Genomic DNA, 27,691 nt, shown 5'->3' on the forward strand with positions numbered 1-27,691 from the left:
ATCCCATCAGAAATGCGGAAGCCGTCTCTATACGGTGGCTTGTCAATTCAGCATCACTGTGAAAACATGTACTGTGGCCAATCAGATGGTTATTCCGCATCATGTGAAAAAGCCATACTGGTCATTTCCAGCCTCCTTTTTGTAAACAAACCCTCATCATTAGAGGTATGGAGAAAGTCCACTGCATTGCAGGGGACATCAGCTCTGCCTATAGTTATACCATATGGCCGTGAGAAACATTGCCAGGAATGAAACACTGAAGGACAAAATTGTTAAGCATATAGAAGAAAAGGCCGTGTTGAAGGAGAACCAGCATGGCTTCTGCAAGGGAAAGTCTTGTCTCACTAACCTTTTGGAGTTCTTTGAGAGTGTCAACAGGCATGTGGATAAAGGTGATCCTGTTGACATACAGTAGTATACCTAGACTTCCAAAAAGCTTTTGATAAAGTTCCCCACCAAAGGCTCTTGAGTAAACTTAGCAGTCATGGAATAAGGAGACAGGTTCATGTGTGGATCGGTAACTGGTTGAAGGACAGGAAACAGAGAGTAGGAATAAATGGACAGTTTTCACAACGGAGGTAGGTAGGAAGTGGAGTCCCCCAAGGATAGGTACTTGAACCAGTGCTCTTTAACTTGTTCACAAACTATCTAGAAGCTGGGGTGACCAGCAAAGTGGCCAAATTTGCAGACGACATTAAACTATTTAGGGTAGTGAATAGTTTAACTACCACAACAGATAGTGAGGAGTTCTAAAAAGATCTCTCCAAACTGGGGGAGTGGGTGACAAAATGGCAAATGCAGTTCAGTGTAAGCAAGTGTAAAGTGATGCACATTGGGGCAAAAAACACCAACTTCAAGTATATGCTGATAGGATCTGAGCTGTTGATGGCTGACCAGGAGAGAGATCTTGGGGTCGTGGTGAACAACTCATTGAAATTGTCATCTCAGAGTGTGGCAGCTGTGAAAAAGGCTAATTCCATGCTAGGAATCATTAGGAAGGGGATTTAAAACAAAACTGCTAATATTATAATGCCCTTATACAAATCTATGGTGTGGCCACATCTGCATACAGCTTTGGTCACCGTATCCTAAGGAGGATATTGTAGAACTGGAAAAGGTGCAGAAGAGGGCAACCAAGATGATCAGGGGCCTATAGCACCTTCCTTATGAGGCTAGGCTGCAGCATTTGGGGCTCTTTACCTTGGAAAAGAGGCGACTAAGGGGAGAGATGATCGAGGTGTATAAGTTTATGCATGGAGTGGAGAGGTGGACAGAGAGAAATTTTTCTCCCTCTCTCACAACAGTAGAACCAGGGGTCACCCCATGAAACTGAAGATTGGGAAATATAGGGCCAAGAGGAAGTACTTTTTCACACAGCACATAATTAATCTATTGAATTCTTTGCCATGGGATGTGGTAATGGCCACCAGCTTGGATGGCTTTAAAAGGGTCTTAGATATGGTGAACAGGTCTATCAATGGCTACTAGTCTGGTGGCTGTGGGCTATCTCCAGCCTCAGAGGCACGATGCCTCTCAATCAGGGGCGTAACTACCATTAGGCAAGGGGAGGCGGCTGCCTGGGGGCCACCCACGCCTCGAGGGGCCCCCCAGAGGCAAATCACATGTGAAGTGAGTGTGTGTATCAGCGAGGGGCCCATTTTAAAATTTTGTCTCTGGGCCCACTCCAGCCTCGTTACGCCCCTGCTCTCAATACCAGGTGCAGGGGAGCAACAGCAGGAGAGAGGGCATGCACATACCTCTTGCCTGTGGGCTCCTCAGAGGCGTCTGGTGGGCCACTGTGTGAAACAGGATGCTGGACCTTGTGCGTAATCCAGCAGAGCTGTTCTTATTAGTAGAACAAGTGACCAGATTCATATGAAACTGCCTTCTATCAAATCAAACCAGTGATTCAGAATAGTTTACATCAGTGTTGCTAACTGAGCGAAGAGGAAAACCCCTGCTAACTGAGCAAAGAGACATGTTTTCAAGTGGCGATTCTCTAATATTTAGCAGGGGGAGAGCAACTGGCCTTATCCAACCCTAGCACAGCATCCCTCCAGTGGCAGTTGCTGGTATCTGTCTTTTGTTTCTTTTTAGATTGTGAGCCCTTTGGGGACAGGGAACCATCTTCTTGATGTATTATTTATTTTTCTATGTAAACCGCTTTGAGAATTTTGTTGAAGAGTGGTATATAAATATCTGTGGTTATCGTCGTGTTCCTTATTGCAAGGCCTGGAAGCCAGTGGTGATCCTCAGTGAGGCTCCCTAATGGTTTACAAAGTCTGTATCAGGGGTGGGGAACCTTGGCCCTCCAGGTGCTTTTGAACTACAACTCCCACTGGCTGGGGATGATGGAAGTTGTAGTTCAACAACAGCTGGAGGGCCAAGGTTCCCCACTCCTGGTCTATACGAAGCTTTGGCTGAAGCAAATTACTCGGAACAGCCTGCCTGACACTGCAGTGCTGTGCTTTCCCCAGACCTGGTGGAGCTCCTGAAAGGGCAATGGAGCCCTCTCAAGCCCCAGCACCATCTTGAAAGGTAAGCATGGAGTCCTGCGGAGTGTAGTCCTTCCCAGTGTTTCCCCCCATAGAGCTCTTTGGTGGGAAGGACTACACTTCCCAGCAATCTGTGTGCACCTTCTGTAGTGGTGCAAGGGGTTTTCCTTTTCCTCTTACAAGGCTCCTCCTGGTGCTGGGAAAAGTGCATCATCCAGAGAGTCAATGGAGAATGACTCACACACAAGGGTTGGGTTTTTTTGCCAAATGGCCCCTGCCTGAAAAATAAAGAGGGTCACTGCTTTACACTGACTGGCCATCATCACTCAGTGGCAGAGCATCTGCTCTGCATGCAGAAGATCCCAGGTTGAGTCTCTGGCCTCCCCAGGCAGGGCTGGGAAAGACTCCTGCCTGGAGAAGCTGCTGGCAGTCAGACTAGACCAGGGATCCTCAACGTTGGGCCCCCAGATGTTCTTGGACTTCAGCTCCCATAATCCCCAGGCCCAGTGGCCTTTGGCTGGGGATTATGGGAGTTGAAGTCCAAGAACATCTGGGGGCCCAACGTTGAGGATCCCTGGACTAGACAATACTGAGCTAGATGGACCGATGGTCTGATTTGGTATAAGGGAGCTTCCTATGTTCCAGGCTTTCAGGCAGGGGCCTTTCCTCCACAAAACGACTTCTCAAAAAACTTCAGCAGAATTTAGACGGCAGCAAATGGAGGGAATTTGCAAGTGAGACCCAACCCTCAAGAGAGGTTCCTATCTACAGCTGAAAGCAGTCCCAGCTTGGCCTCTACCAGGCCTGCGAGAGCTGCTGCTAAGTTCTTTTCTCAGCCACTGACAAATCCAGTTCTGCAACACGTAGCAACAATGACTGCTGCAGAGGCCCCTGCAAAAGGAGCGGGAAGGCGAGGGAAGAAGAGGAAGCATGAGCTATTAACACACACGCAGCAGACTTGGCCGCAAACGGCAAGCCTACAAGCTTGCGCTCACATCAAGCCTGCCCGCAGCAGGAGGCAGTGGTGACCATTTCTAGAGCGAATACCTTGGTTAGCGTAGGCTGTCTGTAGCAAGCTCAGGCGCCTCCCTTCAGAAGTAAGCTGCTCCGGCTGTTCCCATCCCACTAGCATGCCCAGCAACAAGCCGGGGGGGTGGGGGGGAACGTGGGTGGCAGAGTCATATCTCAGTGTCACATTGGAAGTTCCTGGTTCTGAAACAGGAATTGAGAAAGAGAGGAACAAAACCGAGAGCAACAGAAAGTGGGATGACTGGAAATGGTCCTTGTGGCTCTTCTGCCTTCACTGAGCCAGAGAGTGGGCTGCATGTTGCAAAAGAGAAAACAATTTATTTCCTCCATGGGGGAGATTAACAGGGGCACCGAGGGCTTCAGAGTTCTCACACCAGCCATCCTCCAACACTTTCTTTTTAAAACACGTAGCTATTTACAGGTGTGAAAATAATTCTGTGCTCATACCACACAGGCCCAGAAGTGCGTACTGGGTGAAGATCTCAGCATTCCGAGGATCAGAGCTTTCTTTCTTTTGAAGCACGTTTCTACCTCTTAAGACTGCAGACAGGACTGAAATTGTGCAGGCAATATTCTTAAGACAGAAGGCAAGAATTTCAGTGCCTTTGTCACAACTAGCAGAATGACAGAAAAGGAGCAAATCTGCATAGATTTGGACCACAGAATACAGCTTTTCTCACCATAGAATTCTGATTTTTGTTTGAGCACAGAATACACACAGTCCTGACTGTGTCTGAAATGGTGATGGCCAAGGCAGGTCACTCACTGAAAACTGAGCTGGTCATAAGAAGGGGACTGCTATTTTAGGCCCAAGACAAAACGATCAGTTGACCAAACCACCCATGTTCCAAAGGAAGCTCTCAAGTTCCCAGCAAAGGAAAGAGTCCCAGATAAGTTGAGCATCCGGGGTACAAGTGGGTATAGGTCCCTCATATCCTTTCAAAGTGGTCCCAAGTCTTAAGACACATATTTCAGGGAAGAAATCTCTTTATTTCCCATTAATACAGCAGATTTCACACAGAGTCTATTTTCGACAGAGTCTATTTTAATGTCTTTTTCCATGTGGAGAATTTGCACCAAAAATATATAGAAGTCTGTCCAAGAACCAAACTGAATCAAATCTAGAGAGAAAGGGGACAAAAATAACCCTGAAAGAGAGACTAGGAAGTAAATGAATCCAGTCACAGCAGAACCCGGCTTCAGAGAGGCCTTCCCACCAAAAGCAGCCTATCTCTGTCTGGAAATAGGGACGTTACCCATTGGAGTAAAACATCATCCTCCACCACAGTTCCATCCACCACATTAAAAGTCAGTTCCACCTCCCATGCAGCAACCTAGCAAGTAACTAGCTGAGCCCTCATCCCCAGGCATTTCCAGAGCTACTTTGCTCATGACATAAGAATCAGTCAGTCATATGGAGACTGCATGGTTCCTGGCCCAGAGCCTGTGAGTGCACCAGTTTGCAGGAGGAAGAAGAGGGCTAGTTACAACAGACAGTGATGGGTGGGGGATCAAAGGTTGCTATGCCCACCCGCCCTTTCCTTGACACCCTCCCAGCACGACATTCTAATGGCTACCAGTTGTGTGCGACAGGGCCCAAGTCAAGGGAATCCACAACGCAGGAGAGCACAGGGCCCTCCCCAGCAGACTCAACCTGGTTCAGGGAGTGGACCTTTCATCTCCCTGCAGACAGCCGCTTGGGATTACGGGTTGCCCTCCCTGGGAAGGGAAACTGTGGGGTGCGACACTCTCACTTCAGTCATCCCAGCAGGCTGCAAGAGGCCCAGTCCACTTTCCCTCTTGCAACTGCATAATAAGGCTGCAGTACTAGCCCTTCTCATGTAAGGCATTTTAAAGTAGGCACACTACCCTCCTTCCTTCCCACCCACCCTATTCGCTCAGACTCACTCTGCCCAGCAGTGGCTCAACACGCACGATGGGCATCGGCTCAGGCCCATCATCCAGCCCGGGAGGAATAAAAGCCTCATAAGCAAAACAGACCCAAGTACCCTACGGTCCCCAAGATGGTTCTGCCCACAGAGTTGTGAATGGGCCAATTAGATCTTCGGTGATAGAACAGCAGTACCCTTTGCCCCCTACCTGAGCTTTGTGTCGTGGCCCAGAGAAAACAGAGCAAAGGACAGCACTCCCAGAATCAGTCTAGTCATCACAACACCTTAGGTTTGCTCATGGAGATTGTGGAGTGTGAAATTGCTGAGGAGTGGGAAGGTGGAAGGTCCAGGATAACCCTACTAGGAGAGAAAGGGGGGCAAGGGGGGAAGGATCCAGAGAGTCCATGAGTGGAGTTGGCTTTCTTAGAGCCAGCCTCAGCTGATCACGACCACCCTTCTGCAGAAGGAAAAGCAGAGCTGGGGGAGCGAGAGGAGGGTAGGGGGCTCAGGAACCCAAGTTAGAAGAAGAACAGAGGGAAACTCACTCCAGCCATCCCTGCCCCGCCAAGCCCCAAACAGGCACCCCACTGCATTCTGCCTGCCATCCTCCACACACAGCATTCCAGTCTGAGAGCAGAAGTCTGAGCAGCAGCCAGCCCTGGGAAGGCTCTTGGCCTGGGGGGCAGAGTCCTTGGAAGTCTGAGGCAGCACAGTGGCTGCAGCCCTAGAGGTTTCCCCATGACTCAGGAGTGGGGAACTGATCGACATCTCCCATTTCATTATAGGTTCGATCTGCCATGGTGAAGGTCAGCTTGTATCGTAGCCTCACTTTCTCCTAGACAAGAGGGAAAGATGCACAACTGTTAGTGGAGGGCTGTTAGCTCCCCTCGGCCACCTCCACAACCCATCCGAAGGAAAACTGCCCAAGGAAAGAGGGTGGTGAGAAACAAGCTTGTGGGGAACTAGCAGCTCAGGAAGAGAGCCTTCTCGTGTGTGTGTGTGGGGGGATTCCTACCCTATTCTCTAGAGAAGTGGCATTACCTTCTGTGGGTTAGCAAGCAGGAGAACCTGGGTGATTGCAGTGGGGGGCACAATGGGGTTGAATGCTGGGAGCTCCGTCCCTGAGGGGGGTTGCAGTTTCACTTTCATCACCTGCAGAAAGGAGAAGCCACTCAGTCATTTATCATCACCACTACAGTCCTCTGGCCTGTGCTCTCACAGACCTATCTGTGGACAGCCAAAGAGATCAACTGGTTGGAGGATCTTTCACCCCCCCCCCCGCAAAGTGAAGGGCTGACATACTGAGCAAATCTGTGGCACTGAAACATTGATTTACGACCAGCTCCAGTTTCCGTATATTGTTCTAGCACAGCTCCCCCTGCAGCCAGAACTAGACTCTGAGTTACATAATAATGTTCAGGTTGTGGGACTTCTTAGCTCATAATTGTAAACACCTCCCTACCTGTTCTGCAGCCTCCACAAGCTGCATCACTTTTCTCTTTCAAAAGAAGAGGACATGTGAAATCAACGGACACTTTTCCTGATCTTTGACTAGCTGATCAAAATTACCCTAGCAACCGTGTGCTAAGAATAAGGCTGCCCTTCACAGCACAAATTATTAAGACCTTTTAGAGAGGTCCCCCTGTGGTTGCCACTAGCTTGTTTGGTGGCATCTCAGGGTCAGGCCTTTTCCATAGCTGCCCTGAGACTCTGGAATAAACTCCTCCTTGTTGTAAGCGCTAGGAACCTTTAAAAGAGCTCTCAACACACACTTGTTTAAACCAAGGCTTTGATTGCTGTTGTACGTTGATTTTACTGTTCTTGCTTTAAATAATTTCAAACTGCTTGTTTTGAACTGTGGTTTTATGGTTTTTATTTTCCTGTAAACCACCATGATATGCTTGTTTTTGGTGACCTAAAATGCAATACATAAATAAAAAACAAAATAAAATGCTGATGCACAAATGGGTACATCGACTTAGTGGCCAGCAGCTAGTGGATCTAGCAGGTCAACATATGAAGCCACAGACCATCCATTTCCCGAGCCCTGTGGTGTCTCCTCTGACTGGCAGTGGTTCCCCATGGTCTCAAAACAGGTTTCCCCCGCCCCGGAGATCCTTTCAACTGGAGATGCTGGGGACTGAACCAGGGACCATTTGCATGCAAGGCATGTACTGAAGCATTGAGCAATGACCCCTCCCCATTCCCTCCACTGGGACCCAAGTTGTCCAGCTACAAGGGAGCAGAGGCTGTGGTCAAGAGAGACACTAGCAGGCCTTTTGGGGATTACATCCTCCTACGTTCCTTCACCTCCGCAAAAGCAATATTTTGCCAAAGTGAAAAGCACTGCGAGCCAATAGGAGCCTTTGATCTGACTAAACTAGTCTTATTTGCCCCACAGTGAAGGCATTACCTTGGGGACGGCAGACTGAAACACAATGTTCCTAATCGGCAAAGGGGCCGTGCTGAGCATGGAGATGACAACCACCAACACGTCAGGCCGATCAGGCAGTGAGTCCTTGGCAAAGTGGAAGAGGACCCGGAAACCATGCTGGTCATATACCGTCACCGGGAGGATGCTGCCTGGAGTGAAGAGGCACAAGAGAGAAAAGGGGATCCGTTCATTCCATAGAGGTAATCGGGCACTCAGGAATCATGGCAAATACTGGTAGGTCAATGCAAATCAAACTGCCAACTCAGGAGCAGCTGATTACTCCATCCTCACATTTAGTTAACCTACTCCATTTCAAATGCGCCATGCAAGGACAAGAGGTCCAGAAAGCACAGACACATCCTGTAGCATTTCAAAAAGCAATGAAAAGCTCCTTCCTCCAGCCCTTTCTCCACTCCCCGCCCACCCTAGGCAAAGCCAGGCCAAGTAGTAATATTTGCAACGGGTGCAGGGGAGCTTCCAAGCTTGGGTGTCGGTCGATTTCCAACGGGAGGGCACTCAACCAGCGTGGGCAGCTACTGAGGCTCGCTTCTCCATTTAGCCTTGCTCAGAACTTGATGCACCAATGCTGCTGCTGGAAGGGCATTCTTAGCTGAACTCCTACAGACACCACAATTACTCATAATTGTGGTTGGCCTCCCTCCCTCCCCAGTAATAATCTGTAAGATAGGAGCTCTTTTATTAATTCGCTATGTATTGCATCTTGCGTTTCTGTATGGCTTACGGCTAATACAGAAATTAAGTTGAACAGATTTCTGACTGTGAGGGCACATGACAGTCAGTTAGGTATGCATTCCTCCCTACTGGTCTGTCATAAAGTTGGAAAGAACTAAAAGGTTGCCGAGTCCAGTATCTTCCTATGACAAAGGTCCAGTCGACCCCCACTGCCCATCCCAAACACTGCCAAGATACCAACCACTCCGCAACCAACCAGAAAGTATCTGTGGAGTAAATGGCTCCAGAGAGGAACACAGAAAAATGATGCCTTATACTGAGTCCAACCATTGGTTCATCAAGTATAGTCTACACCGACTGGCTCCCCAAGGTTCACAGGCAGGATTCTTTCCCAGCCCTACCTGGAGTTGCCAGGGATTGAACCTGGGACCTTCTGCAGATGCTCCATCACTGAGCTATGGCCTCATCCCGTAGCTCAAGCAACTGACCCCGAGGCACACGCTACAGGGCAAGGTCCACCTCTCCCGCAAACTCACTTGGTTTGATAGATTCCAGAGGCACAGACACATTCGTCAGTGAGACTTCCAGGGGGGACGTGGAAGTCGCCAGACTGGCTGAGGAAAGCGTGGCTCCAGCAGGTGTTGGGGGCCCACGAGGGACTGCAGTGGCTGCTGGTGGCTCCGAGAGTGGGGGCAGAGACACGGGAGGGCTCGAAGAGAGGCTTGGAAAGAGGGCTGGGGTGCTGTTGGTGCTCACAGCCGGGCTGGAGCCACTCTTGCTTTGGAGGTCTCGCAACGTTAACCGAGCTGGAGGCTGCTTCTCCCTGCAAGGCAGGCAAGGAACACAGGCTGTCAAGGTAAAGGGGAGAAGTTGCCACTCCACCTCGCCCAGAAGCTGCTGCCTCCTTGGAGTCACTCCTGCCCTTCCCCACCTTGCTTCCTACCATCTGACTTGCTGAGACTCTGGGGGAAGAGACTGCTGCAACAGAGTTTTGCCCAGCAGGTCGAGGTCATCCAGGCCACTGGCGGCAGGTGCAGGGGCCGGTGGTCCAGCATCAGTTTTCCCTGCTGGGGCTGGTGGGACGGAGGGGCCGCCGAGGTCAGGGCTGTCAGAGGACTGCAATGAAAACAGGAGAAAGGCGAGTGATGCAAAGAAGGGCAATCAAACCAGTCAGCCAAGAAACAGAGCACAGTAAAATCCACAGCCAATGCACACATGCTAACTTAACAAGCAAATCCCTGCAGTCCTTCCAGATGCATCTAAACGGAATGAATTTGGAATCTGAACACCTCTCCCTAGGATTCAGACACACTAACCGAGCACATCCAGTCCCTCAAATCCACTTGCAAACTACTGCAAATGTGTTCCAAAGTGAATTTATGAATATCTTTGTAGCCAAACAGCATGCGTCTAGACTCCATTATCAGCACAACCCAAGACAGGAGGTACAGTCCTCTCAAGACATACTGCAACTTCAAATATAAACAAAACAACTTCACCTGTACTTCTTGGTTTGGCACTCAAGAATGAACCCAGAAGCTGTTACTTAAAAGGTAACAGAGACACCAAGAGCACAGAGAACCAGGGTTCAGTGTGCATTCCAGGCCAACGGATGCTCCATATCTTTCTCAAGGCAGCAAATCCTTGTTGGCCTGAAATAACTGCAGAAAGACTCACTCCACATTTGGTGGAGCCTACAGCAACTCTTGCAGGGGAAACAGGAGCATCCAATGACCTGGGTCCTCATTTTCCACTCCAAGAAAGCAGGGTTGCTCCTTCCTCCCAGAAAGATCAGTGGAATTTAAAGAGGCAGGCTTGTTTCACCTGCAATGAAACTTTGCTCTGGCCCGATTGTGGCTTCATCTCCTCTCCTTTTCCTCCAACTGAATATCCACCATTCTGGAATTCAAGTAGCCAGATGACCAGCTCTATGAAGATTTCCTTCATAGAAATCACTTCACTGCGGAACCTGTGCGAGTATGCCACACCAAGATCACTACACTGGATGATCATGTGTGTGTTTTTGTTCCATTTAAACATCCTGGGGACACACAGGCAATTGCAACTTGTCAGAGGATGTATTTGGAGCAACACACACACACACATACATACACATACACACACACACACCCACCCACCCTGTTGCAATGATCAACATGCAGATTTCACAGGGCCACCTCAACAGAGCAGAAAATGAACACAACTACATGGCCTTCCGTTCTCTTGACAGTTTCACTGACATTCCTGTTGTGCATGCACACTCCTGGGACTGCCCACTACTGCATTCCAGTGCTTGAAAAGTCTGCAGCCTCAGCTTCAGCCCTTGCCCTCCTGCCGGTCCCAAAGGCTGTGGACTGGCACACTTCCCAACCAGCAACATCCCCACAGCATTCCTATAACAAAGACCCTTACCTGAAAACTGTTCCAGCCACTGTTGTCTGTGACCTGGGCTGAGGGAGTTGCTGGGTCATTAAGCCCTAGAGAAGGGAACAGAGGAGATGTGAGACAGAAGGTCCTTTGATTCCATGCATGAGGAATCCAAGCAGCCTCTGACTAGGGAAGGCATGAATGGAGAACTGTTACTCACAGCTCTGCAAGGACCTGGATAAGAGATTGCACAATCCCCAGCCTCCTCTACCGGGTCTCTTGACCCCAATTTTAATGGAAATGGCTCTCAATTCTGTTTTCCATCATGATGTGCCTCAAACATTTTAATCCAGAGGTTTGGTTCAACAGAACCTTCTGCATGCTTAGGGCCTGAATCAGTAGGAATTCACTTGCAGCAGAAAAGTGAACCTACAATCTCCACAGGTACACACTCCAGATCTATTTATCTGGAACATCATAGTGTGTTACTGTCCTAGACTGGTACCTATACCCAATTCACAAACAAGGATACATGTGCCCTTTCCTTACCAAAAAACCGACTGAACTTCTAAAAATGCAAGGGATGGGGTGGGGGAGCGCAATCATTTCGGCACCCCTGAACTCCTTAACCAATCTGATTGTGTTTATGAAACACTGCTTTGCGTACTTTTATCTGCACTGAATGATCTTGCCTATGTGCTCAGAGTCTCAAGGCCAAAGATAATTTTGTCCCAGTAACTCTGTTGTCTCTCAATGCTTTGATAGCAAACACTGGTGAAACTGATTTTGTACTCAGTATCTCACTTGGCCAGGTCCATACAGTTGGGGCTACAAAGCACAGAGACACAGTGAAAATCTCCAGACACCATGACCGCAGAATGGAATTGTATAGAGCAGGGGGTAGGCAATCTCGGCTCTCCAGCTGCTGCTGAATTACAACTCCCATCATCCCCACCCAACATAAACTGTGATTGGAGAGGATAGGAGTTGCAGACAACAACAACAGAGGGAGAGCCAAAGGTTGTAGAGGCTTATAGGAAAGCTACTAACCTTTTAACATGGCTATTATGACTTATTCAGTTGTTGCTTTCTTGGACATGCAGGTTATAGCTACACACATAAGAAAGCCAACTATGTGAACTGGCTACATGCAAATGTGACTCTCCAACAAGCCGAGGGTCCATAGTTCAATGGCAGAACACAGGTGGTGCATGCAGAGAGTTCCCTGGCATCTCCAGATCAGGTACGGCTGGGGATGAGAAAGATCTCCGCAAGAAATCTGGGATGGCTGTGTCCGAGGAGACTGTACTGAGCAAGGCAGACCAATTTGGTATAAAGCAGCCTCATGTGGAATTCCTAAAGGGACTTCACATTTCCACAAAGCCCATCTGCAGGTTATCAGTTCACAATACTATATATAAAGATATATATCCCTAGAAGAAGGGTTTTTCCCTTTCCTTTCCTCCTGCGTTGGTTGTATCTTATTGTGTGGAAGTTATGTTTAAGGGATCTTTCTTCTTCTCTTTTTCAGTTATACTCACATATATGATTACTATCCTTGATCATGTTATATGCACTGTTGTAGTCTTATTGCAATTTTAAAAAGAAACAAACTTTCTCTGCATCTGCAAAAAAGTAGTATTGGAACCCACCCTAAATACTGACAGGGCAGAAACGTTTTCCTTGCGCAAAGCAAGAGGCTGAGAAACCTAATGAGGTTTCCCCTACATTTCGTAACAGTGCCCTTTCCACCTGGCCTGCCATGTCACACACAGCTTTCCTCCTTAATCAACCTCGAAACACACAGCACCTTCTAGACTCACCTAAAGACATGAGCTCATCATCCAGCAGAGAGACAGAGCTGGCTTGTTCTGGCACTGGGGCCGCTGAGCCACCACCCGAGAAAGTTGGAATGGCTGGGTAGGAAGGGCCTGTAGTTGGGATGTCCAGCCCCGATAGATCCAGAAGTGCTGAAGTGCTGCCTATGAGAAGAAACACACCCTGTAGCCACGAGGAAATGTGGGGAAGCAAACCTGACACTTGTTCAGTCACATTGATCTGTTCCTTGTTCCACAACCCCCCATTTTCTGCTCCACAAGTTCAGCTTGCCCTCTCTCTCATTCTTATAGATGTCTAACCAGTTACTCTGCTATAGCAACTTGCCTTCAGGTTTCCTCTTTAGAAATGACCCTTAGGTTAGTCCAGGGCTGCTCAACTTTGGCCCTCCTGCAGATGTTGGCCTACAACCCCCATAATTGCTGGCTACTGGCCACTGTGGCTGGGGATTATGGGAACTGTAGTCCAAAAACAGCTGGGGGGCCTAAGTTGTGCAGGGCTGGGCTAGTCCCTGCACCCCCAGTTTCCTCACCTCGGAGAGGACCACCCACAGTCTCGCCATTGATCTCTTCTCCTTTCACAACTTGCTTGTAGAGGTTGATAACTTGCGTTAGGTTGTCATTGGCTTGCAAAATCTCCGCTAAAACAGGAGGATGAAGATGAGAGTGAGGGTTCACAGAGTACCAAAAAAATCCTATATCAATAGGGATGTGAATTCCAAACCCCAAACATTCAGTTTTCTGCAATGAGACTATCAAGCAGACAAAGGAAGTGTTGCATCATCATACATAGAACTGCAGTTTACCTGGTCAGACCATCACTCCATATAGCTCAGTACTGTCTACACCAGAGCTGCACAATGTTGGCCTTCCAGCTGTTTTTGGATTCCCATCTTCCCCACCCACAGTAGTCATTAGTCAAGGATGATGGGAGTCGTAGTCCAACGTCTGCACAAGGCAGAAGTTGTAGAGTTCTGGTCTACGACTAGCAACAGCTCTGCTGGGTTTTAGAGCGCGATCTTGCCCAGCACTACCAGGAGAGATCAGGGACTGAACTTGGGAACTTCCACACTCAAAGCAGACGCTCTACCACAGAGCTATGGCCCCAACCCCCTATCCTGTTATGAAATCTGGCACTACTTTTGAAAAATCGGTCAGCGTGTGCCAAACAGCCCAAGAGAGCTGGGCTGGTGTAAATATGAATGAACACAGCGCTGAAAACCCCGGGAAGAGTTCTGCTTCACAACTAAGCTCTGTCCATCTGCGTTACTATTTCTGAACAGCAGACTAGTGTAAGATGCTCAGGACAGGATGTTTGTATGGTGGGGTGTGTGTGGGGGAACAAGACAGCCAAGGTATCAGAATGGGGTGGAGCTTGAAGGCCATGCAACATCTCTGTGGAAAGACTGTCTGCACAATGATCCCGAAAAGCACAAAAATTACAGGGCACCACAACACAGTGTGAGGGAACTAGCAGCCTTTCTAGAATGCACCTGCAGGCTTCCAAAAGGACAGCTACGCCCACATCAAGTCGATGTCATGGTCTGAAGTGCTTAATGGTTTACCTAACGCCTCATCGTTGTCTTCTGTGTCGCTGGCAAGCCGGAAAAGCATGGGCCGCATGCGCTCACAGCGCTGGTACAACTCCTGTGGTGGAGAAAGATGGAGATGCAAGAGTTACCATACATGACATAAGCTGCTTTGGTTCTGTTTACAGAAATGCTGGAGAGGAAACATTATTAATTATTATTATTAACCACCCTGAGCCATTTTTAGAAGGGCGGTACAGAAATCAAATCAAATCAAATAAATAAATAATATTTACCTGAATACTGATTATTATTAATAATACTGATTATTAATGACTATTTACCTGAATAGAAGAGGACTCTGAATTTAAGACAACCACTAAAAAAAAATGAGGTTAAATACAGGTTATACCTATATTTACACAAAAGGAAAAGGAGTCTACATTGAAGAGGACTCCTCAATTTCTAACTTCTCCAATCTGAAATCATTACAAAGAAATTCAAGAATGTGCATATTGTTCATGGGAAGATCAAGGTGGGCAACAATGGGATTCAGAAGGAACTCCTGCATATCAGTACAGACAGAGCTAGTATGACCTAGAAAGACAGATTTCTTGGACTTGCACCTGGGAGATCTAAGGTCAGGTTCCAACTGATCTTTGGACAGAGGTGGAGGACTTGGGTAGATGGCTGCCCTTCAGCCTTAGTTCTCCATCTGTGCAATGAGAATAATGACCATATGGGTACATGTGCCCTTCTCTTTCCAGAAATAGTTTGCCTCAATGACTCCTTATTTTGCACATGTGATCTGCTTCTGAAAGTAAATGAGTTAATTCTTCTCCCACAATTCATTACTCAGCAAGGACCAGGGGCTTAATCCCTCCATCCCGCCTCTTAACTGATTAAGTTTCAGTGCCTTTAACAACATGACATTTAGTAAGTGAAATCTTTTCTGTCACTTCTCTCCAAGCCAGGAAAAACAGTGTTAAAAAGGCACAAGAGCAGGACCAATAGCTAAAAAATCACTACCAACCCAAAACAAGACACAAAGAAGGGTTAGAAAATGTCACTCCAGCTCCATCCTGTGGCAAAGCCGAAAAATGACTCACTTAATTTCTGCTGCAGTCTGCCATACAAAATGGGACAGGAGCACCAGTAAGGAGCACTGGGACTCCCAACATCAGCTAAATCAGAACAACAGTAAATGTAGCTGCAGTGCTCGAAACAAGTCAAGTGGTAGATGCACACTGTAAACTGTATTAATCTCAAGTGTGACAGAGAGAGAACGCTAACGTATTAGCTCATTATTTGTTATCTGCATCATGTGGCTGCTGTTTTTTCATGCCACAGCACAACTTAGCAGGCTCAGATGCTCTGGTTCCTTTGGCTGCTACTGCCTTAACAACCACTTTGTATATAATTGTGCTTTGGTAACGTACTGTATGCTTTGGTAGTTTGTTGGTTCAATTTAAAAAAAAAAAATCTTGTCCTAAAAAAAAAAAAAAATCTTGTCCTAAAACCACGGAGAGGCAAGGCAGCCCTCAACTGGCCAGCTGAGCACCAAAGGAGCACGTCAGCAACTTTGTTCGATGTGCACTGCAATCCTTTGCACATGTGTGCATGGGATTTCCTCCCAAGTACGTACACACTGGACTGGAGCCAAACTCACACCAGTAATATCTATATGCCACAGGCTTCTAAATGATATTTTGGTGAGTACGTATCCAATAAGCTGTTTCAGCCTTTTAATGGAAACTGAGAGACGGCACTTGCAGTCTACAGGAGAGTGCAACATAAAGTGACAAACCTGCTGTCCAAATCCACCCCCAAGACCCACTGCAGCCCCTGTACAACTCCCACAGCCAGGACAACCCCTTCCCATATACCTTCATGAGGTCCTCGCTGCTCTCCGTCGTCTCCCCCTTGCTGTAGTTTGTCACCATCTCCGTCAGCAGCTTCACGTTGTTGTTCACTTCCTCGATGGCATTCACCCTCTTGGAGATCTTCTCCATTCGCTTCTGGTCCTGGAAGAAGAGGAAGGGTGAGAGCAGCCTGGTGGTTTTCCTCCTTATTCTCGCGAGACTGGGGTGGCTGGAAGAGGTAGACACAGAAGGCCCTGCTTTCTTGAACGGCACCTGGTGGGGGCCCCAGTGCCGGAGGCCAGATTGAGGCCAGCCAGGATCATACCACCCAGATCACTGCAGGGACCAAGATCACCTTAAGCAGCCCTGGAGATTAGGATATAAAGTTCAGGCACACCACAGCGAATGACTGCAGCTCCTTTCAGACCCAGTTCGACAGCAAGCTTTACTGCTAAATCACAGGAACCCTGGAAAGTCACCCCGTCCCAAGAGGAGTGTGTGTGTGTGTGTGTGTGTGTGCGCCAACCCCCCTCACACAAGCTGCTTACATGATCCCCTGAGGCCGTAGCTCAGTGATAGAGCAGCTGCTTTGCATGCAGAAGGCCCCAGGTTCTGGGCTGGGAGAGACTCCTGCCTGCAAACTTGGAGAGCCGCTGCCAGTCAGAGCAGACAGTATTGAGCTAGATCAGGGATTCTCAACCTTGGGTCCCCAGATGTTGTTGGACTTCATCTCCCATAATCCCCAGCCCCAGTGGTCTTTGGTTGGGGATTAAGGGAGTTGAAGTCCAGCAACATCTGGGGACCCAAGGTTGAGAACCCCTGAGCTAGATCAAGGCTGCACAACTCCGGCTCTCCTGCAGATGTTGGATTACAACTCCCATCATCCCTGACTACTGGCGTTGTGGCAGGGGATGATGGGAGCTGTAGTCCAAAGACAGCTAGCGGGCTGAAGTTGTGCAGCCCCGATGGACCGACTCAGTAAAAGGCAGCTTCCTAAATTCTTAGATTCATTAATCCGGCAGCCTCTCTTCTCAACTCAGCGTGGGTGGAGTGGGAAGAGTGATGAGTTTGGAGTGGGGAAACCGCGGCACAAATCCCCGCTCAGCTATGCAACACACTCCCCTCAATCTAAACCACCCCACAGGGTAGCTGTGAGGAGAACGCATTGCTCCAAGCTTCTTGGCAGAAGAGCAAAGGCGTACCAACACTGCAAACTTAATTGAGAGGCAGAACGGGAAACACTGCTGAAGAGGAAAGCTTACCTCCTGAACCATCTCTTTGATTAGCTTGTTGGCAGCCCGGAGGTCCTCAGGATGGGAGCTTTTGAGCAGGCGAGCCAGCATCTGCAAAGGCACACAGAGAGCAGTGAGAAGCAGGCCTGATTACTTCACAACAGGAGTGTGTGTTTGAAGAGAACAAGGATGAGGACTGCAGCGGGAACAGACACCACCTTCAACAGCACAGCACTTCTCCAAGCCCTTGAGAAGCTTTCTGGGTTTTGGCAGAGACCAATGATCAGTCAGGAGATGAGCCTGGAGACAGGACCGGAACAAGTTGGATTTGTTCTAGGCCTCTAACACAGACCTGTCCAGACCTTTGACCAGCATTCCCTGTAACAGGGATTCCCAGATGTGGTTGACTACAACTCCCATCACCCCCATCCAAAAGCCACTGCAGCTGGGGGTGATGGGAATTGTAGTCATCTGGGAACACTGCTTATGATCCACCCGCCAAGCCACACAGCCATGTACTGTCAGGGGCTCAATGACCCCACTCATGTTTTTGTAGTCCCAAGCTGCAGAAACAAGCGGCCTCTTGAACTCCAGGTGTGCCACCTTACAAGGCTGGTAGACTGGCACCACTTGATTTGGTGCCAGGTCTGCTAAAGTGTTTCAGTTTCTTTCCAGCTGTGGGGACCTGAACAGGAAGTTCAAAAGTCTGAAGGGAATAGAAAGGAGCAGTCAGCTGTTGCTCCAGAGGACTTTGTCACTGCAGGGCAAGCAAGCTGCAACAGACAGGGAGCGGGACAAGTATACCTACCAACACTTGAACATTCAAAGAGACCCATCTAGATCAGGTGTGCACAACCTGAGGCACTCGAGTCACTGGACTACAGTTCCCATGATCCCCAGCCTCCATAAGTTGTGGTCCAACAACAGCTAGAGTCTCTCAGGTTGATCACACCTGATCAAGGCTCTTTCCAGCACCTACAAGGTCCTCCCCATCAGCTATGTACTTGCCTCAGCTCCCAAAATCACTACCCCCTGAACAATGCTGGGCGGGGTGGGTGGGGTTAAGTTAAAGCTAGCTCATGTGTTGCTATTTGCCATTTAGCTCATACTACTAGACCTGGATTTTAAAAAACATAACGTCGCTAACAAGTTGATGCCAAACAGTAGATCTGTTTATTTATAACATTTGCTTACTACATTTGCTTATACTGCTTTTCTACTCAATGGGTACACAAAGTGATATGCAACACCCCCACTGATAAATACAGTTCTAGACATCAGGCAGTGTAGAGTACAGAGCAAGCACAGTAAATTACAATGCAGGGCTAAAAGGGAGCTCAACATCCAGCAAATGCCTGAAGAGAAAAGTATTGTTAATTCTGCTCAGCAAAAGGCTGTCAAAGGTGTCAAGAGGAAGGGAGTTACACAGCCACCACCAAGAAGGCCCAATCCAGAGTCACCACCAACCAAATCCTGGATTTGGACCTGGAGCAGTGACCCTGGGTTGATGTCAGCGTTCAGGCAGATTTATAGGAGGTGGGGAGGACCTTCAGACATTTCAGAAGTTTACCTCTAACTCTGTTCTGCAAGTTCTAGTATTAACTAAAGCCCAGAATAGATTCTGCAGCCCTCAAGCTGCTCATCTTCATTTGCAGAGCCCAGCACTCAATCTACATGGATGGCATAATCATAATGATGATCTAGGAGGTCTGCTATGCAGAGCTAAGCACCACACAATTATAAAGATGAAACGGACCAGAAGGAAAGTAGACTACCAGGAAATAGATATAGCAGGTGGACTAACTCTAAAAGTGATGGCAGTGTTTGCAGATTAGAGGCATTGCCAGTCTCCACCAGGGTGGTGCCTAAACTCATAGGGTGGGAGGAAATGATGACATACACTGGGAAAATCACTTCCTTCGAGAAAGACTGTTTTAAAAATGGAGTGTCTAGCAAGATGAGATCATCAGGGAGGAGAGCTGGCCTTGTGTTAACAAGCATGAATTGTTCCCTTTGCTAACCAGGGTTCACCTGATTTGCATTTGGATGGGTAACTACTAGGGATGTGCACGAAACAGATTTCGCGTTTCATTCCGAACTCAGAATGGAATGCTAAATCCCCGGAACATATCGACTGGAACCGGTTGAGCTGGTTGTTCCAATGCTGTTTCAGCTCGGAACATTCTGAGTGCCATTCTGGATTCCAAAATGGTGCTCTTCTGGCATCTGAGTATGTGCGGCGGTGGTGCTGACTCAAAACAGACTGTTCCGAGCATGGAACGTTCTGCACGTCCCTAGTAACTACATGTGGATGTGATGGGACCATAGCTCAGTGGCAGGACATCTGCTTTGCATGCAGAAGGTCCCAGGTTCAATCCCTGGCATCTCCAGGTAGGGCTGGGAGAGACTCCTGCCTGAAACCTTGGAGAGTTGCTGCCAGTCAGTGTAGAGCGCTAGATGGACCAGTGGTCTGACTTGGTATAAGGCAGCTTTCTATGCTTCTATGAAGTATCAAGAAGGAAGCAAGCAAGCAGACAAACAAACCTTGAACAGAAAAAAAAAGAAAAAGGACAAGCCTGCCAGAGAAATGAGCCCTGTTCAAGCTATTCATTATGCCTATCTTAATGGCTATAAACAGAAAGATTAGCAACAAAACACAGGTCTGCCACAAGCACAGTAAGCAGCACTTTCCCCCTGCTTGGCCACATGTCCAGGAATTGTTCCAGCCATGGCTCAGGGACATTTGTCCCCTGTGCACTGTCCCTACGTGGGAACTCTGGGAGGAGGAATGTTCACAGAAATTTCACTCAGAAAGACAACCTTTACTGACCTTACTGAAATGGAAGCCTGCCTCTAAAGAGTTTTCCAAGCAACCTTCTGGAATTGTCAGAAGGGCCTTTGAAGCATTTCCCCCCTGCTAGTTTTAAGAGAGGGATGCTGCCATATGAGGCTGGCAGATACTGTCTGGTATCCCTGATTGGGGCAAGAATAATCAGAGCTGCTGGAAGTACACAGGAAAGCATTTAAACCCTATGAGAAGACTGCCCTGCCTTCTTTGCCAAACAAGTGGCAAGTACAGGAGTTACGAATTTGGTTCAGTCTTACCCCAAACGCTGTATATGCATATGTATTGGCCGAGGCCTTGTTATATTACAAGCTGTATGTATTTTCATGCCTTTTGATATAGCTGTGTGATGGTTGGCAGCAGTCCTGTCAGCCACCTTTTAAAGCCCAAGGAACTACCCTCTAGCCTGGTTTTGACCTTTAGAGCCCTTAACGGTTTGGGCTGGCCGCCTGCTCCCAAGGGTTTCTGCCCTCTTGACAAGATAATCGGAGGGGCCTCTGCTCCGCGTGCCAATGGTGAGAGAAGCTCAGCTGTCAGGCACAAGGACAGGGCCCACTCAGTCATTGCCCCCAGGCTTTGGAAGGCTCTCCTGGCTGGCATCCACTCCTCATCCTCCATCACAGTTTTTAGGAAGCAAGTAAAGACGTGGCTCTTCACCCAGGCTTTTAAATGAGAGTATTGTTTTTACTGCTGCTGATGCTTTATGTTTTGCGTATTATTGGGTTTTTAAAAATAGGTTTTAAAATTTAAAAGGGATAGTTTTGTTTTTATATTATCTGTACTTTTGTATTTTATTTGTGCATTGTTTTAATTATATTGTAAACTGCCTTGAGATTATCTTCTTTATATATTTTTCTCTTAGGCATACCCGTCGCTAATCCCATGTGTGGCAGCTCTCGTGAGAGTTCACGAGCAGCCAGCGACGAGGATGGGTGGGAGGGAAGAAAATGGCGGTGGCGGCAGCCGGTGGGGAAACAAAATGGTGGCAAATGGTGGCAGCTGGCTGACTGGCTGGCGGGGGGTGGAGGGGGGGAAGAGGGTGGACGGATGGGAAGGTGGCGGCTGCAAGCGAGCGGACGGGGGAAGTAGCAGCCAGCGGGCGAGTCGGAGAAGAACGGGGGAAACGGTGGTGGAGGTTGGCAGGCGGGGAAGAAGATGGTGACCAGCGGGCGGGGGTTTGTCGTCGAACTAAAGGCGCAGATGCTCTGTGCCCAGCCCAGCTAGTTTTAATGAAAAGCCATATATAAACCGAACAATAAATAAATAAAATTCCTAAGGGAGGGGCTTTAGAATGGAGCAGAGAGTGGCAGTTAAAGTGACTGTCTGTCCGCAGGGCGAGAGGGAGAGAAGCTCGCTAGAGGGGGCGGGGGGGGGGGTCTGTTCTGGGACTGGTGGGGCTCCAGGGAGGCAGGACAGGACCAGTGTCTATACAGGATAAGCGACCCAACTGTGGCTCCCTCAGTGATCTCTCTGTCCTTGTACACTGGGTAGAACGTCTGCCAGTGGGTGAAATCTGTGTGTCCAAAATCTTACATCACACCATATAGACACGATAGCCAAGCCTGGTTATTGTTGTTATGGAAACCATTACCAGTCCCGAGCCCTGCTTTGGCAGAGAGGAACCTTGAAGCTGCTTGTACATAAATAAGCTTGTTTTTGTTGTATTTAAAAGTTCTTCTTGTGTCCAGTGTGTTATACTTTCTTCTTACACAGCCCTCAGCTAGGGGTTGTCAGGATAAAAACCCAAGCAGAAAGAGCTTGGTGGTGGCAGCAAAGACTAGATAAAGAGGAGCTGAAATAAATACATATTTCTTGGGAACAGTGGTCCACCTAAGTTTAAGCTTATTAACCTCTCTAGTTTTGGTTAACCCCCACACCCCCCCCCCCCCACTAGCAGTGTCTTGGACTGATGAGTAGTGTGATGCCCGTCACAAGCTCTGAATGCTTTATACATCATGGTACGCGAGCATTTATATGTATCCAATTGATTCTGTTGTATTGATAGTATTTCTGTATGTTTCACTGAGCTTTAAGCAAAGCTGCAGACTTTGGTCCACAAGTTGCATCTTGGGAAAATGAAGTCATTTGCTGTTTTAAGCATTCTGTATTGTGAGCGTGTGACGTTAGTGACCTTGTTACTTAATGGTATTTATTTATTTTTTACATTCCAGACTAGACAGAATGACAAACGTTAAATAAAATGGGAAGGAGCCAACTTGTTATTTGAAACAACTGTAACAATTAAGACCATAGGCTGAGTGTAAAAACTGACACTTCTGTATCATTAATGCATATCGCAAGGCTCTGGCAAGCTTTAATTAGAAGGTACATAACTTAGTGTCCGTTTCCTCACCCCTTCACCTCACTCCCTGTCTGGACATCAATAGCTAAGGGCTGAAGAAGAGCCAAGAAGACCAGAAGGACAAACCTGTTGACAGTTATGGCTGTGAACATCAGAACTAACAGTTTATGAGCAACAACATCCAACGAAGACATCCTGACCCTGGAACATCTTGTGAGAGATAAGGACTTGGGTTTGAGACACTTTGGGCAGAACTTGGCAAGAGTATGAAAGCACCTGCCAGAACCCTAGATGTGGACATTTGGGTGCATCAGAATTGATGTGGTCCAATGGAAGTGACTGACCTGGTGCCCTGAGAGCTGATTGACCGAAAGAGGCAAATAAAGAAGGCCCACGGGTATAACTGCTTCTTCCCTAGGGCAAGAAGCTAGAGCTGGGGAGTCCATCTCCCTTCTTTCCAACACATGTTGTCTCTTCACTCCCTAGCCACTCTGAGCACCAACTTGCTTCATTATACAATCTGCAGTATCTTGGTAAGCCACAGGATGATATCAATCTGGCCCATTGATTGACTCCTGCAATGATTGAATTGGACATCTCACCTTAGTTCCGCCTCTCCTCTCTCTCTCTGTTTCTCCCCTCTTCCTTTAAGAATTGTATCTGATAGGTGAGGAAAAGTCTAGTCTGTTTGCCTAGCCTCTCTGTCCGTATTTTTTTTTTGCAATTTTTCAGTAAAGGTAACAAAAGAGAATTCCTGGTGTGATCTTTTACCTCTCCTCACACATCTACTGAATGAAAAGAACCTGGATGGGGATGGCTTGACACAATTCGAGAAAACGAATCTGTGGGATTTAGGGTTGAACTGATCAGGTAGTAAGGCCCTGTAAGGCATCCCTTTTGGCTGGACAGGCGGCCTCTCCCTAGGAACAGTAAGGCACGAGACTAAATCCCCCAGAAGTGAGGGCCAAGCTGACCAAGTTTCTCCACACGCAGATCCCCTGGACTGCTCCCCTAGGGTGGGATGCCCAATAACATGCGGGGTTCCTCTAGGTTGAGGGCTCATTCCCTAGGGTTGGATTTCCAGTGCCGGGGACAGAGAGATAGTGACTGTCACCCTGGTCCCTCCAAACCCAGTGAACAGACTGAGCTATCCTTAATACAGAGCAACCCACACGGATCAATACCTTTTAAGTAAGCTGGCATTCAAGCAATCTGGCAGGCATTAACAAAAGCCAGCCAGTCAAATAGCACGTTGCTGCCATCTAAAGAAGCTTGAGGAAATTGCAGCTGCGGTTACCCAGATTAAAGAGAAACTGATGCTATCAAAATTGAAGTGTGTCAATTGCAGGGTAACCCCAAATTTGCCATTCGCTCCCAAAATCAATAACATAGTCAATCTATGTAAAAAGGCCAAGGCAGATCAAGAAGTGGCCATTTGCATCATCAGACAGCAACATATATATCCAAGGAAGAATTGTCCACTGTACTGGTTGCAATACTTTGTTCTCCTGAAGATTAGGAACAGACCCAACCTATAGAGTGCCAAATCAGAGAAACTTCACAAATCGAGATTTGCTATAAGAGGTCTCTGCTGAGTGCCAGGGGACAAAGGGGGAAAGCAAATAAGGTATCCAACAGTAAGAATGGTAGCCTTGGACCCAGGAGATTTGAAATTAATATCTCTGCTCATAGTATGGGGTCCATAATACGCAACGGGGTGACTTGAACATGTCATTAGGTCCCAGCCTCAGTTCTCCATCTGTCAAACAGAATTAACAGTAGCATGCTTCCCATGGTAGGGTTGCTGCCAAGGACAAAACAAGATAAAGAATGTAATGCACTTTGCATATTAATAAAGCATTGAGTATTACATACTAGAGACGCTCAACATTGGACAACTTTTGAAACAAGCTGCTGTAGACCCTACTCAGTTGAAGAAATACTATGACAATCTAATAAAACTTCATCTGTCTACAGTAACACCCTCCCTCCCTCCAGACCAGGGATTCTCAACGTTGGGTCCCCAGATGTTATTGGACTTCAACTCCCATAATCCCCAGCCACAGTGGCCCTTGGTTGGGTATTGTGGGAGTTGAAGTCCAATAACATCCGGGGACCCAACGTTGAGAATCCCTGCTCCAGACTATTCTGCAATTTTGGGATAAATGGAGACTGACTTTAGCACTCTCCCCTTCACCTACAGCTATTCCTTTCAGACAATGACAATTTCCCCCAGCTCAACCTCTGCACTTTTTTGACATCTGGAAAAGACATGCTGCTGTCATTGCCCTGGTTTGAATACCTTCAACTATCTAGTTTTATTCCTTCTAAAGAAAGACTCTCTCTCTCTCTCTCTCTCCTAAGCAGAGCACTCACCAAATTTGAAAAGTATATCTTAGACTGCACCTACTCCATTCCTAGGTCTCTGTCAAAAAACCTACAGTCTGCTTACCTCTGCCAAATGGAACATTTCTCCATCATATATTAAGAAGTGGGAGGAAGATCTGAAGATGGATATACCTGAAGTAACCTGATATGGCAGATATGGTTGTCTTATTCAATATCATCCGCTTCTTTAAATATAAGGGAATTTGCTTTCAAAAGCTCGACAAAGTAGGCATTTACCCCCTACCAGACTCTCAGCTATATTCCCTGCTACTTCTTCCAAATCCTGGAAGGGATGTAACCAGAAAGGTATACTTTTTCATTCATGGTGGATGTGCCCGTATCTGAATAGATTTTGGCTAAGAATACATTTTCATAAGCAAGCAGTCCTTCAGTCTCAACTTCTACTTTCTCCCATTCACTTGCTGCTGGACCACCACCACCAAACACTCCCCTCAAAAGCTCACAAAACTCTTCTCCCTACTTAGTACTGCAGCATGTTAGTCCATACATCAGATGGAACAAGAGGGGCCATATATCTATTCATTCATGGTTTGTTAGGATCTGGGATCTAACGTCCCAAGATGAAATTTCCTCAAACTTAAAACAGGACCACTATTCTGCCAATCAGTTTCTCTTTTCTAGGTGACACTTTTTTATATATATATTCTCTCTCCCTCTCCCACACCTCCCCCCACCGCCCACCGAGTTATTAATAACAGGGACATTTTTAATAGCTTGACTTAGTCCAACTGAAAGTTATCAGTGGAGTGGAGAACAGTGAGAAAAGAACCATATTTTGGGAAGATGTCACAGGAATCCATGAAGGCCAAGGAGCATAACTGGGCACATTTAATGGAGCCTGTACTAAACAAGCCAGAACATTATTTTGGACCATTCCTTAGTCCTACCCAAAGCATACTGAAGGCAACAGACTATTGCTTTCCACAGACACGTCAATGCTTCACTATCATGACCCCCTTCTTCCACTTTTTACATTTTCATCCTTGAGAAAGCAGACGGGTTTTTAGCTGACTTTCCTCAAGGACAGTGAACTTATGAGACCACCCAGCGCTGTGCAGGGACACATAAGGACAATTCAATGCTGTAGTCTGTGACGATGTCATCCACCCCAATTCAAGACAGTGGATGCATGAACATTTGAGGTGGAAGTTGGCTAACTTGTGAAGATGTAATTATTTATTAAGATAATAGGCAGATTAGTTCTAACCAGAACTTCTTGTTTCTTGGACAATCAATTAAACAAGAATTTAGAAAGACTTCTAAGGACCTTGACACTTGATAAGTTGTCTCTGCTAACTGGGCAAAGTGGTGGTGCTCTTGTGTTTTGTTGAACAGTCATTCCAAACAATAAACAAACCCTACCTTGGACTTCTCTTCATCATCGAAGATTACATTCTTTGGCCTAGGAGCAGGCAGTGGGAAGGGTGCATCGTCTGGCAACTTGGGATCGCATTTAACAATTCCTGAAAGAAAAAAGGTTTTTTTAAAAAACAACTTCTAGTCTTCTTCCCCATCCCATCAATGGTAGAGCTGGGATGCAAAGAGGATGGCTCTTCTACTTCCACCTGAGAAGCCATGAACGGTAGTTCAATAGCACCTCTTTCCTAAGGATCTGCCATGTTACTGCTGACAATACTAGAGTTGTGAATTTCTTGCTCATTTTTAACCTCAGAGGCTAGACCACAACATTACAGAACAGCTTCTCCTACTTTGTTCAGAATTCCTCACTTTCAGGCACTCCCAAGATTTTCTCCAGTAGCTGTGCTAACTTTCATCCAAGATCTAGAGCAGGGCTGCACAACTTCAGCTGCTTCTGGACTATATCTCCTGTCATCCCCAGCCAATAATTATAGATTATGGGAGTTGTAGCCCAAGATCTGCAGGAGGGCTGAAGTTGTACAGCCCTGGTCCAGAGTAAGGCAGAATAAAGAAGGAGGAGGCAAATGATTCCTGAGCTCACAGCATGCATGAAGAGCCACAAGAGACAAAATTCAGGGAGCAAAATGTCCAAGAGTTAATAGGCATTAACATGCACAGTGTTCAGCCTGCAGTGACTGGCAGCATGCAGTGGGCTTGTTGCAGGGCAGACTAATCAGTGGGTGCCTCCAAGCAGTCCTTCAAGCCCCCCGCCCAGTGATGTCCCACACCTTCTCTGCTGCTCACAACAGTCACTCTGGCTGCCATAGTTTCTCATGATACTGCACATGTGCACAGACAGCACCATGATGTTCAGGATTAGTCCCCAGCAGCCATCAAGAACAGCAGGCACACAGGACAAATGATGGCGGTGGGGCTCCACAGGGCTGATTTGCCTCTTAATCTGAGTAACAGAATTAGGGTACATGTTGCACTCTGGATTTGCACTGGAAAATACACACATCTCTTGTCACTTACATAATCTGGACTTTCCCATTCAAAAGCCCTGTAAGTAGGTGCTCAGTCTAACTCATATTGTGAAGGGGAAGTTCCAAATCATGTGTGCAAGGGGCATCTGAGCACTGAAACACATGGACACAAGACACGCAAGGAACCACTGATGAGTCAGCACTCTGCCTCTTTGCCCCTTCAGCGTTCACACAGCTGTTTCAGGGACTGATGCTCGCAGAATTATCAGGGGAATAATACAAGAAATAAAAATAAATACAAAATGGGACAAGGAGGGGGCATATCTCCCATGCTACCGAGATTTGGCAAGAGATTCATGGCTGGAACATGGCCAAATCATTGCTACTCCTGCCCAGACAATACATGCAATCCACCCACTGCC

The 27,691-nt window shown here is 47.5% G+C and overlaps 1 protein-coding gene and 1 long non-coding RNA gene across 3 annotated transcripts in view; one reads left to right on the top strand and one right to left on the bottom strand.

Moving 5' to 3' along the window:
- Positions 1-4,547: 4,547 nt before the first annotated feature.
- The window catches only part of GGA1 (golgi associated, gamma adaptin ear containing, ARF binding protein 1), a 32,720-nt gene continuing 9,576 nt past the window's right edge, over positions 4,548-27,691 (bottom strand). For both annotated transcript variants that reach the window (XM_053257066.1, XM_053257065.1), the window contains 12 exons: positions 26,287-26,387; positions 17,399-17,479; positions 16,161-16,298; positions 14,311-14,392; positions 13,279-13,386; positions 12,734-12,892; positions 10,956-11,020; positions 9,487-9,659; positions 9,080-9,366; positions 7,830-7,999; positions 6,458-6,568; positions 4,548-6,251 (listed from right to left, as the gene is read on the bottom strand). In XM_053257066.1, the coding sequence (XP_053113041.1) occupies positions 6,141-6,251; positions 6,458-6,568; positions 7,830-7,999; positions 9,080-9,366; positions 9,487-9,659; positions 10,956-11,020; positions 12,734-12,892; positions 13,279-13,386; positions 14,311-14,392; positions 16,161-16,298; positions 17,399-17,479; positions 26,287-26,387 (1,586 nt within the window). In that variant the 3' untranslated portion in view covers positions 4,548-6,140. The remainder of the gene's footprint in view (positions 6,252-6,457; positions 6,569-7,829; positions 8,000-9,079; positions 9,367-9,486; positions 9,660-10,955; positions 11,021-12,733; positions 12,893-13,278; positions 13,387-14,310; positions 14,393-16,160; positions 16,299-17,398; positions 17,480-26,286; positions 26,388-27,691) is intronic.
- On the top strand, positions 21,405-23,266 carry LOC128327802 (uncharacterized). Its single transcript, XR_008308791.1, has 2 exons — positions 21,405-22,171; positions 22,385-23,266. It is a non-coding gene; the product is annotated as an uncharacterized LOC128327802 (long non-coding RNA).

Source organism: Hemicordylus capensis, chromosome 5, assembly GCF_027244095.1.
Source record: "Hemicordylus capensis ecotype Gifberg chromosome 5, rHemCap1.1.pri, whole genome shotgun sequence".
Lineage (NCBI taxonomy): Eukaryota > Metazoa > Chordata > Lepidosauria > Squamata > Cordylidae > Hemicordylus > Hemicordylus capensis.